Below are 15,703 nucleotides of genomic sequence, written 5' to 3' on the forward strand. Positions count from 1 at the left end.
TTAGGAGTAACGCTGTTATTGTAATGAGACTCTGTACAAGTTCTTTTGTGTCAGTGTAGTTTTTGTTTGTTTTGTGTTTTGTTTGTTTGTTTGTTTGTTTTGTTTTGTTTTTTTAAGGCCACGCCTTAAAAAAACATGCAGGATCTTAGTTCCCTGACCAGGGATGAACCCCTGCCCCCTGCAGTGGAAGCACGGAATCTTAACCACTGGACTGCCAGGGAAGTTCCATGTGTCAGTGTAGTTTTAACTTGCATCTTTTCTTATGATTGAGGTTCTGAGAACCTTTTCAAATGAGTAAGAGCCATTCACATTTCTTTTTCTATCAACTTTTTGTTCAAATCTTTGGCCCATTTTCCGGTAGGGTTGTTGGTCTTTTTCGTCTCTATTTTTAAGAAGTTCTTTAATATTAGAGATATTAACTATCTATCAGATAAAAGTTGCAAATATTTTTACCTGTTTTTCATTGTCTTTCTTTGCTTATAGTGTCCTTGCCATGCAAAAAATTTTCTTAATTTTTAAATTTTCTTGTCATCAAATTTGTCAATCTTTTCCTGTATTGATTCTGCATGTTGAGCCATGGTTAGGAAACTTTTCTCACTCCTTGTTTATAAAAGAATCCACAAATGTTTTTATTTAGTACTTGTATGGTGTAATTCTCTACACTGAACTCTATGCCCCATTTGGAATTTAAGTATGCAGAATAGATCCAATTTCGTCTTTTGCCATCCGACTATGGAAGATGGGAAAATCATCCTAACATGATTTAGTAAAGTCTATTTTCCCCTCAGTTATTTGAAATGCTATCTTTATTATATATTAAATGTTCTCTGCAATTCTCAATGTTCTATTATGTTCCACTGGTCTGACACCAATACCAAACTGTTTTAATTATAGAGGCTTTATAGTGTTGCTTTTTATGTCTGGACCCCAACTTCACTGCTGTACTTTTTCAGGGTTTGATTCAGAAAAAAGAAAGAGTAAATGAAAAGACAAATTCGTCCCTCTTCCATCCTCTTTCCTATTTGGAAATGGGCATATAGTCTTATTTACTGTGGAGCAGGAAGGTCTGTGAAGACATTTCTTGAGTGCTTGTGGCACGTCAGCTTTGGCACATTGGAGAGTGCGCTCCCGATACTGTTTTCTCAGCACTCGTTTCATGAGATGAGCCTGTCATTACTGGGCTCCGTGACTGTGCAGCCCAGAGCTGTGACCAACAGCGCGGCCAGTAATCTCAGGTAGTACATTTAGGGTTCAAGGTGTAATCTCAGAAAACAGAACCACAACATACACATCACTGCAAATACACCCACCCCTTCTTCTAGCTTAGGGCCTTTATTGCCTCTGCAAAATGTTACAGCAGTTACTTATCTAGAGAGAGGATGTATTTCTAGCCTCCTAGCCACAGGCCCTGATCAGATCCTTCCTGACATCTTATATCAACACGTCCTATACTTCTAAGCACCAGAAATGTTTAAGTTCTACCTGTTAATGCCTATTTAGAGTTGAGGTATAGCCTAATACGCTAACCGTAAGAAAATTAAGTTTGCTTCTTCTAAACTTTAATATTATTAAAGGGATGTGTTAAAAATAAATCCCTAACTAAGCCAGCAGTAGTATTGGAATTAAACTTTATCAACAGCTAGGTTTTGCTGTGTTAATGTAGATGCTTTCTTTCTTAATATATCTTACAAATATTATTAAGTGCTAACGAGTCCTCCAAAAAAGAAAACCTGTTTATGTCCAATTATCAGCTTTTAATACTACTTAAAATTTAGATAAAAAGTTCCCCAAATACTTCAAAAACTACATTTAAGAGTAAAGATTTTTCTTATTTTGACTTTTTAATGATTACTTTTATCGTCACTAAGCAACATACCCGTTGTTGGATAGGCCAGGGTTTTGTAATTGCAGAAAGATCACAAGCTGTCATCAGCATCGCTCTGTTAAGGGAAAAAGAAGCCCAATACTCCTGTTTACTTTTATGTGAATACAAACCCTAGTAAATAGTTACTAATAAAAAAGTTAAATTAAAACCCTCTAAACTATGAGGATGGCAGTTTATAGACTAAAGAAACAGAAATAGAATTTACATACAAGCAGGGCTGATACAGTGATATCACAGTGTCATTGTTTTGGTTACCCAGTGAACTACTGGAATTTGCCTTCACACTGCCTCATTTATCTCCAGATTAGCAGCAGGAGAGAAATTATTAACCTTTGAGCAAAAGCTTGCCTGCTATTTTTTTTTTTTTTTACTTTGGTCTTCCAATCTAAGTGACAGTATGAGGAAAACACATTGATTACTAATAATTAACCATTAAAGGATAACTTCAGCTGTCCTACTGATAAAAGTTCTGTGACAGCAAGAACTATGGTGGGTCATTCTAATTCACTCAACACATGTAGTGACCCCTATGTGAAAAGCCTTTGAATTATTGAACAGTATCTGCTGGAGAAAAGAGGGAAATGAAAGGATGATGCTGTTTATTCCTTCGCTTGTTAGAGAAGTTGAAAACCATGCTGGAGTCTGGAGTCTGTGACAAGGCGCTCTAGAACTCAATACTATATAAAACTACTGTATGGAAATAGTTCTCTCTTTAGTGCAGTGTTTTCTCATGTCAGGTCCAAATACCTGCCATCTAATCCTTTTAATTTGTTTGAAGACATAGGCAAAAAGGCCATCACTGTCATATAGAAGCACTCAAGGTAAAGGACTGTATCACTTGTCCCTCTAGGGAAACCCAACCTAAAAGTACATTCTCCCTAAGCATATTAGGCCACAAAGAAAATGGTTTTCTGCCTCTCATTCTATCTCTTATACCAACTCTCTCACAAGTCATGAGTGCACCAGAGAAATCTTTAATCATGAAGGATTTCAATAATACTTGCCAATACAAACTGCCTCCCCCAAAGAAGACTATGCCCCTGTGTGAGCTTAACTACAATCTGGACTGTGAAGAGTGAAAGAGGCAACGCAAGCGCTAGACGTCCTGAGTACTTGTCTGCTGAGAGGTCAGAAGTTAGGAGAGTGGAGCAGTGAAAACTGTGGCACAGACTTGGAATTGTGGTCAGATTCCACTTTTGTCATTGAGAAAAACTGTTCACGAATCACAGTAGCGTGTCTGTACTTTTCTAAGGCACCGTTCTAAAAACATGTTGAGACTCTTAGGTGAAGCATGGCTATAGAGAACGGACAGCTGGGCATTTGTATGTTTCCTTATAATTTGCATCTTTGTTTGCATGTGAAGTAATACCAATCTATTTAAAGAAATGTTGGTTATAAAATTGTAATAGAGCATTATCCTTAGTATTACTACCTCTGTCTTTTCTTTATTATTGACACTTAGCTTTTTTTTATTGATCCAGTTCTTATCATGACAAAGGCAGTGATAGTAATAGCAAAGGATGGGAGGGAGGGACAGAGGAACAGGTGAGGAAAAACAGAAACCCTGAAGTTCTGACAGCGCTACTCAGCTGTCACGTAAGAGAAGTAAACACTTCACAGCCATGTTCTCGCTCCTACATTCTTTAGGGTGCTATTTTCAGGTCTTCAATTCTCAAAGAATTGTGAGTATGAACAAGGGAACTCTATAGCCTGGTACTGATACTCTACCACATTTTAAAGGTCCTTCTAGGACAAAAGTGATTCATTCACTTGAATTTGCAAATGCATTTCTTTTCAAGTAAATATTCATTTTTGTACAACACTCAAGAATTCTGACAGCCTCTAAGATCATCACATTGTAATAACTAATTGCAATAAAATTAATTAGGTAGCAAAACTTCAGCTTTAAGGATAGTAATCCTACTTACAAAAACAATTCCTTTTGATGAGGATCTTCCAAGTTGAATTGATTTTTTCTTATAAGTTCAAAAAATTCTCCTCTCCTCCTTTAAAATAAAGAAAAATATTTCGTAGTTATGATGAGTCCCCCAAGCTCTTATCCCTTTGGTCTAGAAAGACTCATGGAGTAAAATTTTTGGGGAAAAAAATCTCAAATGGTTTTTTCTCATCTTAGAATCCAATATAAAAATCATCATTTAAAAATCTTAAATACCTTACCTTCTTCTCTTCTACCATATTCTTTGGTTGAAACATTAAAATCTCACCTCGTTTTTAACTACGAATCACAAGTAATGGAAATTTCAATTCCTGAACATGATTTTAAGAAAATGAACCAATATGAGTTAAAAGTCTGATGCCAAGAATGATTTAAGAAATTTTGTGTATGGCATAATAAGATCTATATGCTTTCAGTTTAATTTTATATACCTCATTCACATATATTATGGTATAGGGTAAAAAATGTTCATAATAATTACTCTGTCACTATAAAGTTGTGAAGTCCTTCTGAAGCAAAGAATGACCAAGTAAAGTATAAACTAATATTCATTCACTGTATAGTGAATACCTCTATGTGCTCAACATTGTTAGGCATCTTGGGAAATTATTAGACATGAGTTCCTTTCACAGTGTTTAAAATCTAGTCAAAGACACAAACATAAGAGAAACTTACATAACAAAACTGCCCGTCTATGACTAAGTACCAAAAATGAAAAGAGGTTTCAGAAGGGTTCAGAGGGGAGACCCATGTGGCCTGGAAAGGTCGGGAAGTCTTTGTGGTTACAGGTATTTTTCAAATTCTTGGTAATTTGATCATCTTTATTCTGCAATCATTTTGAATACACTGAAATTTACTATATTTTCTTTTACCCTAATTAACTTTAAAGTGCTCCAAAATCCAAGGAAACAGACTCTTTTAGATGTAGTTACTTTCAGATGCACAGCAGTGGGTATCTGGTATGTGGTTTTGTGTGTCTCTTCTGTTTGTTTTTACTTCTCAAAAGAGTGGCTAAAACCATAATGCACATCCTCGTACAGAGGGAGTGAGGCCCGTGTTCCTGGGAAATCCCTTGAGTGTGACTGCCGGACTCCCCTCGCTCCCAAACGCGCAGCAAAGACCTCAGTCTCTGTGTGGGAAACGAATGCTTGCCCAAAGGCAGCAACGTCTTTCCTTGCTTTTAGAAAGGCAGTTTAATGATGCAAACATACCTACATCCCTAATACACTCTAAAGCATACTTTAATTTTTGAATCATTAACTTCATTAAAGTTCTGCATTAATATCCTTCTTTTGCCAAAATCCAATAAAAAGAAACAAAATTTACTTGTGTGGCACTCAGCTCCTTTTCCGGCCCACGTAAGCTTGGATGACAGTATAAAGGAATTGTGAAATGGTCAGAAGTTGGGGGAGAGAAGGAAAGGAGGAAAAGCAAATGGCCTGTATAACCTTTAGGTTGGCCAACCTAGCTTGGAATGACCTTGAGATGGTTATTTGCTTTGCGCATTATTTCAGAGACAAACATCAGAAATAACTCTGTATTCCGTAATTTCTATAGCATTAAGTAAGCAGAAGGAGTAGACTTTTCTGGCTTCCTTTGAGAAACTGCTCCATAGTTTGATAGACAGCTTTGCCAGGACATCTGTCCTTATAATCTAAAAATACCCCAATGTGGATTTTTAAAGTTTGAAACAATGCAAACACATCCAAGACCTATTTATCAACATACTTCTTAAAACTTACTTAATGTACAGTGCTAGGTCTGTAGCTAAAATAGCTTGCTTGATTATTTTCAGCGTGGTCTTATATTCTTCAATGGAGAGGCCACTGAGAATCTGATTGCCCTTTATAAAAAAAAGAAAACCATCATTAGCATTCCACCTGGAGAAGCTGCTGCTAAGAACAAAATCTGAAAAAATAGTCACATCTCTTAAACACATGCCTAGTATTCTGAACTCAGGAAGATAGAGGACACCTGCTTACATAAAGTAAATACCGTGAAATAATGTTTCCCCTCTATGCACCCACCCCCATCACCTTGTCATACAAGAAAAAACAGCTTCATGATGGTTCATGGGCCAAAGTATGCATGTTTCTCCAACTCTTCTACTCCTTAGGCTTTAGTCCAGGCCCCAAACCTAATAACTATATACCTTTTTCCTTTGGGCAGGCTAACTGCTATGATCTGAGAACAAGTAAAACTTTGAAAAATCAAAAACTGTATTAATAGATGTGAAGAACAGAGTGAGGAAATTGTAAACAATTGATTATTTTAAAAATCATTTCTCTATGGCTTCTGTAATAAATCCAATAACATTTCTGGTGCAGATTTATATAATTTTAACTTCATATTGAGAACAGTGTGTACTCCTCAGGAACATGCCAGTACAGATGGGTAGAGGGTGTGAGCAATGATGTGCTTACTGGTGGTATAAAGAAAGCAAGAGCTGAAACATCTATAAGGAATATTTCAAAGGTGGCTAATCCATGTGTAAGTTATCTAAAGTTTTTGCTATGTAACCATTTTTTATTTCTTGCTTGTAATTTAAAGCACAGTGACTCTCTAATCTTGAACTAAGTAAAACATACCTTGGGTACCCAGAATATACTCAAAACAACATCTGTAAATTGAGTCAGATGTGCTTCCTAAACCTCAGGGCTGAGAAAAAAAACCCAGAAGCTTAGAAATAGGGTCTGGAGGTAAAGGATTTGTTCTGAAGAAAGGAAACTGCTGAGCCAGGTTCAAACATTGGTTAGAGGATAACTGATGCTGAAATTGTGGTATACGTCTAATTAATGAATCTGTGATTACACAAGAAACCTTATTTTTAAATATTAAGCCACTTTAGATTCTGGGCAAAACAAAACTATATTCTGATACTTTTATTTATTTTAAGACAAAACTATTTCAAGTGGAAAAGTAGAAATGTCTTTTGGTATTGTATTTTTATTTTCCCTTCCAAAAACAAAGGCTGTAAATTCTTGTGTATTGGTGCTTACAAAGACAGAATATATAGATGGGCCTTATAATGTGAGGCCAGCCATATATACAACCAGATTCCTTTTATGTTAAGTAATAATATATTACATAAGTTTTATGTTATCTAATAACAGAGAGAGCTGTGATAGGCATACTGTAGAATATGGGTTTTTTTTTTAAAAGGTTAGCATATTTTCTTTAAAACTAAATAGGATATTAAAATGAAGTTTGAGCTGAAGGGCAAAGACAGCAAATTCCAATGAAGGTACAGATGTTGCTGCTATAACTCGACACACACATTCCTGAGAAGTCTCAGTTCGGAAGAACCACACACTAAAAATAACATGGTTTTTGGGAGAAACAGTGTTGGGGCAGACCACTCAAAGCCTATGTAACTTTATAACCAGAGCACAAACCAAATCAAGAACTGGTACCTCTGGAGGTAACCTGGACAGGCCAGGCTAGCAAGTCTGGAGGCTGCCTCTGAGGACATTAAAGCAGCACAGAAGCAGCTGAGTGGAAATGGTGGTTTGTGGAGGCCCAGAGGCGGCACAGGGGGAACTGGATCGCGCAGACAATGGGGCTGTATTAAGGGAGGTGCTGAAGGAAGAGCAACCTCCTTCCCGTGGGCCCAGAGCAGCCCAAGGCGAGGGAGAGCGCCTCAGGGCTAAGCGCCCATTTTCAATATTCCTAAAACAGAACCGAAAGGGTTGCTCGTGCAGGAGCCAAGCAGAGGGCTTCTTCCTTCCTTGCTGAAGGTCAAAATTCAACTCCCATAATTCTGGCACCTTACCCAAGAGAACTTGTTCATGAAACAGTACAACTTATACATTTTACTGACATCATTCCCCTACCTCCCAATCATATATCAACTAATTCATGTTAAACAGTCACATCTGTAGCAGTCTGTACTAGAGCATGTGCAGAATTTATAAGGAGGTGCCCAAACTGGCCACATAACTCTTATCCCTTCACCCGCACCAACAGGTGCGACTGCGTTCCCCTTCACTCAAGTAAGAGAGAGCGGCTTGAAGTCGCGGCGTATGCCTGCTGGAGTTTGCTGGGTGGGGTGGGCTCCAGTACCCTTGTGTCTGATTCCTGTCTGGAAAATCTACAAGGCAAGACTTACAGGCTGGCTAGGTGCTCTGATGGAGCAGTGAAGGAGAGGTTGCTACCCTACAGGACGGCCTGCCTTCTCTGAGTTTTGGAGGCATGGGGTTGGTTTAAGTCCTGTCCTGTTCAAGAGGACCACAAAGAAGGCAAAAGAACCTTAGCAGAAAGGAGCTGAAAGCCAACAATCAGAGTTCCAGGAGCTGAGGAAGGAGCCATAAGGTGATAAACTGCACAGAGATGATCACTCATATTAAGGCGACGTCAGTGGAAAAGCCCCACAGTTAAGGTGCTCGGCCAGGATCATGGAATTACTCGTAAGAAAAGAACTTGGCTTAAACACCTACCAGGCACAAACAGGGGACACTCATCACACTACCAGTCTGTTGAGAATGTTCTTACCCCTCTTGTTTCCTATTCTCCAAGTCTGGAGGGGTAGGAAGGGACATGGGGGTTTGGGGGTGAAGAAGGAGTCAGAAGAAACATAAGGGAGGGACGAAAGGAGCCAACCAGGGTGGGAAGAGAGAACCTGAAACTTTAAATCGAGCCCCAAATCTGGACTACTACATAGGGCTGCACATTTTGGTTTCTAAATTGAGAACTGTATGCTATATTTTAGGACGTGAAGTAGTAACTAGAGGCTAAAACTTATCAAAGAGTGACCACAAAAGTCATGGGCCGCCTGCGTTTTCTAGGGCTCAGGGAAGAACTAGTGCCACTGGGCAAATGTAAAGAGATGGAGGTAAAATTGCTTTAAAATTATATACCATGCGTTTGTGCTTGTTCAACGTAATCGTCTACAACTTTCACTGTTTTCTTATTATAAAGGTAATACACGCATACAATGGGTAATGTGAATAATGAACAACAAATCAAAATCAGAAAATAAAAAAAGGATTAATAGTTTAACTAGACAAAGACAGCCGTTGCGAACATTTTGGCATATATCATTTTAACCTTATTTTCCTTAACATAAATATGACTAGAGTAACATTATTATATGCTTTCTTACATTGATAAATATTCATTTAGCCAAATTGTTGAATAGCTTTCTTCCTTAATTAAAATGTTTATTAGGGGCTTCCCTGGTGGCGCAGTGGTTGAGAATCTGCCTGCTAATGCAGGGGACACGGGTTCGAGCCCTGGTCTGGGAAGATCCCACATGCCACGGAGCAGCTGGGCCCGTGAGCCACAATTGCTGAGCCTGCGCGTCTGGAGCCTGTGCCCCGCGACGGGAGGGGCCGCGATAGAGAAAGGCCCGCGCACCGCGATGAAGAGCGGTCCCCGCACCGCGATGAAGAGTGGCCCCCGCTTGCCGCAACTGGAGAAAGCCCTCGCACGAACCGAAGACCCAACACAGCCAAAAATAAATAAATAAATAAATAAGAAAATCCTTTAAAAAAAAAAAAAATGTTTATTAGTGGTCAAAAGTTTCCATAAAAAGAGGAAAAGGTATTGCCTTATGAAAGAAAACCTTTTGAGAGTCGTATAAACCACTTCATTTGCCAAAAACAAAAACCAAAACAGAACTGAGAGCCATAAAATACCAGTTTTGTTTGTTTCTAATGTGGAATAACCAAATGGAGGTGAGTAACCAGTTTTCCCTTTTCAGGCAGCATTTAGACAGTTTTGGTTTCTAGAGAAGTGAGGCTGCGAAGATCTCAAATGTTTTGGCTTTGCCTTTCTTACCCAAAAAGGAATAAAGCATGCTCAAGAATTTATGTTACTGGGAATAAATCCAAAACTTAAAAATAAAACTGAATTTATAAAGCTCTCTGTTAACATTCTGCAGCCATAAATTAGGTACTTACAGGACTGTTGAGGATCATCAGGCACTGGTCAAAGTGATGATGTTCCATGATGGAATGGCAGTAGAGCTGAGCAAGTGGGTGTTCACTTCTGGATTTGTTGAAGAAAGGAAACAAGTTTAAAAAAAGCATCAGTTTCCCCAGTATATCAGTTATCAATTTCTTCTTCTTATTGGTTAACTGAAAAAGAGGCTACTGCACAAAAATTAATCCAGCTAACAATTTTCTCTCCTTTTGCTAAGAAGAGTGAGGGAATCTCTGGGAAATACATATAAAGAGTCAAATTGTTTTCAAATACCAATGTTAACTGCTGCCGGTTCAAAGGATGAACAATTTCATTGGTTTTAATATTTATTAAAATAGTAGAAGGAATAAGGACAAAGGATTACTTTCTCTACACATGAAAAAAATCTCTGAAATAGCTGTGCCAATAATATTTTTCAATTTCAAAAGTGCAATTAATTTAAAATCTGAAATAAATTTCCATGCAAGCCTTTCTTCTGAAATAAGGCTGAAGGTCAGCGTCCCTATGTGTGCCTGTATATAAGAAAAGAGTCAACTGAGGTGGAATTAGCTGAGGTGTGAGTGACGAGAGGCAAGGAAATGGGGGCCAGTGGGTGCACATCCCCTTCTGGAGGAAGGAAGGAGACAGCTGAGTCAGAAAAAGCTCCCCACGTGGGATCCAGGTTATTTCAATGCAGGACATCCTGGCGGTGCTCTAAAATGAACTTGGGGAAAAGAGTAAAGACCGTTTGGCTGAGTGAAGTGAGGGGAGGAATATTATAGTCAATTCATTGTATGTAACAGAGTCACACATCAAGTTCTAAAGCATGACAAGCAGAGTCCTCCACCTCTTACTTCTCATGACCCTTCACATGTGAACATAAAGCACCTTTCCACTCTTTGTTCTTTAAAAGAAAGACAAAAAGTTATAGTTCTGAAAGTCTCTGTTTCTTGAATTAATAGGACAGGGGTTTATGAATTGTAAAGCACGATACAAGTGTTAGATAATACAGTTGATTTGTTATTCCTCTGTACTAGTACATGAATCATTATTTTACTTTGCATTTAATTTGCTGAAGATAGAGAAGCTACCCAAGACAACAAATGTAACACAGGAAAAAAAATGAGTTGGAGTGAGAGAAGCTTAAGGGAAAACAAAAACAGTAAAACGAAAATAAAGAGAATGGGTGATCTCATCTACTCCTAGTGTTTAACCCACCACCGACATTGCTGACTTCCAAACTGCCATGTTTTGTTGTTGTTGTAACCTTTCCCAAGTGAACTCGTGCCTTGTCTTCTTTGTTCCTTCCGTATTTAGTGAGTTGTACCATGGGTCAGATACTGTGCTTACCACTGGACAGTGGGAAGACAATGGATGGACTAAAATGAGCAGATTTGTAAGAAAAGATAAATTTGCTGGAACCAAGACTGGAGATGCATGGAGACTACTAGGATTTAGTTAGGAGACTAGTGGGAAACTGTTCTAGTAACCCAGGTAAGAGACAGCCTGGATTAGAGTGGTAGAATCCCAAATAAAAAGAGCTGTATAGGAGGTAGATTAGTTAGGAGTTGGCAATGAATCCTGATGTTGGGAGCTAGTGGGGATGCGGGAGATGAAGGGGGAAAGTATGGAGGCTAAGCTGCTTTGTCATTTCTGACACAGGAAAAAAGGGAGAAGATGATTAGAGATGGGGGGTGAAGGAGGGGAAGATGGACTAGTTGAGTGTTGGATCTATTAATTTTAAGGTGCCTGAGGTACAACCAAATGGGTATAAAGGTCTGAACTCGGGTCTGGGCTGGAGAGAGAGATGTGGATCACATCAACATGTTTGGAAATACACCCAAGCCACAGGAGTAGATGAGGTGCTCCAGGGAGATGGCCCGGAATAAGAGAGGGCCTAGCATAAACAGAATCGATGATCTCCCTCCAAATCCTGCCTGTATTCTGTAGTCTCTATTTTGGCAATAGCATTTTCTCATCACTCAGACTGGATAAGCTCAAGTCAACTTCAGTACAGCTACCGCCTTCCTCATTCCCTTCACTTAGAAAAGGAAAAGCTTCTAGAGTATCTGTTATTTTCGTTTATATGAGGAATCCAAGCACATCCAGTATTAGTTTAGTATCAGTTTTATTCTGCTAGGTGTTTATAAGTCTATTACCCTGTTAGACTGTATTCCTTTTGAGTTTGTTATCATTAGGGAAAACGAATCTACCAATTACTATTTACTGAGAGCCTATACCATGTCCAGCACTGTGCTAAGTAGTTTATATTTAATTTTTGCAATAATCCTCTAGAGGACACTTCAGCTCACCACATCAGAACCCTCAGTCCCACCTCATACTGCAGCCATTGATGTCCAGCTTCACGCCTGCTTTAACAAACTGCACGAGGAGCCCATCAGAAGGCGCCTGCCCTGGCCCGCCGAGAACACCTCTCACTTCTGCCCACAGGAGGGCTCTCTGCACTCACGCTTGCTCAGCCTGGCGTGTGAGGACTTAAGGCCTCTGGAGGTCCCCTGCGACCAGTGGGGTGTGGAAGCCTGTGGAGCTGCCCCTTCCCCCTACAGTCTCTGTCCTTTTGCGAACAGTTCTGGGTCTCATGTCGTAAGACTTCTCAAAAGCACCTGGTGGGACTGAGCAGCAGCTGCCTGTATGGGTGGACAGCTGGATACCTCGTCCTTCTCCTGGCTTTCCCTTTCTTCTCTGTTTCCCACTCCCAGGCCTGCATTCCTGCTCCCTGGGATCACAGGCACTAATCAGCTATATGCACGCCGGCTTTGTCTCAGGCTGTGCCTCCTGGGTGACCCAGGCTGAGACCTCTAGAACTGGCATTTTAGCATTTGTTTTTTAGATGACCAAAGGTTCAGAGAGATTATCTAACTTGTTCAAGGTCAACAGAAAAGGCAGAGCCAGCATTCACACGCATCCTTTCCACTACATCACACTGGCTTGTGACCCACAGCACTCTGCACACAGTATCCACTCACCGGCCCAGTTAGAAGCTGGACTAGAAATGCGATTAGGTGGATATAACACAAACATGTTTAAAACTTCGAACGCACATCACATTTTTAGACAATGCCGAAAGGATGGTTTCACATTAGAGAAAATTCTTGGCTTGTGAGATAGATGAATGCAAATTATGTGTCTGCCTTTACTTACATTCTAAAAATATGGATTTATGAATCAATGAAAGGGTGACAAATTTCCCATTTACCAAGATATTCATGGAAACCAATGCATTCTATATCCTGCTACTTTTTACTCTTTCAAACACAAGGCTTCGTTGCCTCTTTATTTGAGGGTGTGTCACAAGGACCCATTAAACCACTCCTGCTGCTGGGTTATTCCCACACGTCAGTGAGCAGTCACGGGCTAGCATACCCTCCCTGCATCTCCTCTTGTCCTGCAGTTGTTGGTCCATCTCTGAGAGTGGCATAAGGATGCCAATGCAGAAATCAAACCAATGTCTCCGAAGTACAGAGCCTTAGAAATCAACAGAAAATGAAAGTTCTGTGAGAAAAACACAGCCACCCCAGCACAGTACTCCTTTTCACTGATTCTAACAACCGTCCTTAATCTGGCTTCTCATCCATATATATTGCTCTGGGCCCAAATCTCTTAGCGACCCATGTCAACCCATTTAATTCTTTTTATTTTTTTTGGTAATTTATTTATTTATTTTTAAATTTGGCATTAAAAAATTTTTTTTTATTATTTTTTGGCTGCATTGGGTCTTTGTTGCTGCACACGGGCTTTTCTCTAGTTGCAGTGAGCGGGGGCTACTCTTTGTTGCTTCTCATTGCAGTGGCTTCTCTTGTTGCAGAGCACGGGCTCTAGGTGCACGGGCTTCAGTAGTTGCAGCATGCGGGCTCAGTAGTTGTGGCTTAGTTGCTCCATGGCACGTGGGATCTTCCTGGACCAGGGATCGAACCCGTGTCCCCTGCATTGGCAGGCGGATTCCCGACCACTGCGCCACCAGGGAAGTCCCAACCCATTTAATTCTTAACTTCACAATTTCTATCCAAATCATCACTATTGCCTTCTATGAGTCAGGGGTTATTTTATGTTCCTATTCTCTGTGACCACAGATATTCAAGTTGATGATTCATTTGACCTTGTGACCCCAGTTCTTAGACCTCCTTGACTCTGCTGATTGTCTTTTTTTCACATCAACAATAGACAATCCCTTCTTTGTTCCACAGCTCCTAGCTGCTACCAGGCATAGTCTCTTTGCTACTCCCTGTCCCTCCCTGGGGAAAAAAAAAAGCAAGATCTTCAACTCCTATCTGTCCTTAACAGTATCCCCCTGTGAAAATAGCTGAAACGTGTTGAGCATGTAGTCTGTGCCAGGTACTGTTCCAAGCACTTTACATCTACTTATACTCCTTAATCCTTATAAGAAACCCTGTGAGACAGGCACTGTCATTATTCTACTATACAGAAAAGGAAACATAGAGAGGAAATTTAAATGACTTGCCCAAGGTCACAAGATGAGAATAGTCAGGATTCGAATTTGCACCATAACCATCACAGCTCCTGCGTCGTCGTCTAAGGACCAAATGAGCTCATGTATATAAGTGCTAGAAGGAGTTCCAAATGGGATGCCATGGGATAAGAGCTATATTAAGTGTTAGCTTCTATTATTATTATTACTATTATTATTAGCGACTAACTGAACTTGCACTTTATTCATATTCAGATCCCTAGTCTCTCAAGCCCTCCGACCTTACCAAGGATGATCTCACTGGCTAAAATAGACTCTCCTCAGTGTGAACTTCAGAAATTGTGATTCCTGTGCTGTCTTTACTGCTCTTTTAAGTCTCTCGGAGCCTGCTGACCCTGTTACCACCGTGCCTGTTCACGACCTTAGCTCACTCCTGTTCCTCTGTCACAGAGCAGAGAGGACCATGGTACAGGGCAAGTTCTTCCAGGACAAGTATACATGATCTGATTGTCGTTACCAGGAAATTTTTTATTGATTTTGCTGAATCTCTAATCTTGAAAGAAACATTCATTTGGTCATTTTACCTCTTCTAACCACCATACTATGTATGACTTTCTCCTCATTGCCAAAACTCCTCTCCCCTCCGTCCTCCCTCCCAAAGGACACACACGTGCATACACACTTCTCAGGTCTTCATTGTTACCAGTGGCACCATCACTGTGAATTTCTTGGACCCGGAGTCATGATTTTCCCCCTTCCTGCCTGCATATAACTAGCTGTTCAATATTTAAACAATTTTCTCCTTCAGTCTCTTCCTCCCTCTAGCCAATATGTGATGTTCACATACACCTGGCTTCCCCTACCGAACAGCTTTCTGGCTGAACTCTGTGGTTCTAATTATTACCCATTTACCTTGTACCTTACTTACAGACTTTTCTTCCTAAACAATGTCTTCATTACCCATTGCAGCAATGGCTCCTTGCCTTTTCACTACACGGAATATAAACTGCACGGCTTGGTTTTCCAGCTCTCCCTCGGAAGGGTCCTCTAACTTCCACTTGTTCATCCTCTTACTTTCCATCCCTGGTCAGTGAGCCTTCTGACCAGTCAGACCAGCCGTCATGTCTGTTCCATGAATATGCCCACTTCATGGTGCTCCTGGAGCGCCTTCATGCTCTCCCCTCTCCAAATCCTACGCACTTCAAAGATCCGGTTGCAGTCTCACTTCCTCCATCAACAATAAGGATGGGCTACGCCGATCATCATCAGTCCCCTTCTCTACTGACCACTTACGGCCCACGTTATCAAACAACACAGGACTTACTAGATACTTTCTGGCATTAATCACCATTGTTTCATGAAACTACGAAAATTCCTTGATAACAGAAGCTGAATTTTATACTTTTATAGCTCTCTTTCTGCCTAGCAAAGTACCAGGCCCCAGTAACTGCACATAATCTGTTTGCCTAAAATGTAGGATAATTTCACTATATTTATAAAACACCAATCCTGA

At 40.1% G+C, this 15,703-nt stretch overlaps 1 protein-coding gene across 5 annotated transcripts in view; it reads right to left on the reverse strand.

Moving 5' to 3' along the window:
* The window catches only part of PDE5A (phosphodiesterase 5A), a 150,494-nt gene that overhangs the window by 12,259 nt on the left and 122,532 nt on the right, over positions 1-15,703 (reverse strand). For all 5 annotated transcript variants that reach the window (XM_007172415.2, XM_007172418.2, XM_007172417.2 and 2 more), the window contains exons 15-18: positions 9,743-9,830; positions 5,585-5,685; positions 3,814-3,891; positions 1,877-1,940 (exon numbers count right to left, since the gene is read on the reverse strand). In XM_007172415.2, coding sequence (XP_007172477.1) covers positions 1,877-1,940; positions 3,814-3,891; positions 5,585-5,685; positions 9,743-9,830 — 331 coding nt within the window. The remainder of the gene's footprint in view (positions 1-1,876; positions 1,941-3,813; positions 3,892-5,584; positions 5,686-9,742; positions 9,831-15,703) is intronic.

Source organism: Balaenoptera acutorostrata, chromosome 5 (genome assembly GCF_949987535.1).
Source record: "Balaenoptera acutorostrata chromosome 5, mBalAcu1.1, whole genome shotgun sequence".
Lineage (NCBI taxonomy): Eukaryota > Metazoa > Chordata > Mammalia > Artiodactyla > Balaenopteridae > Balaenoptera > Balaenoptera acutorostrata.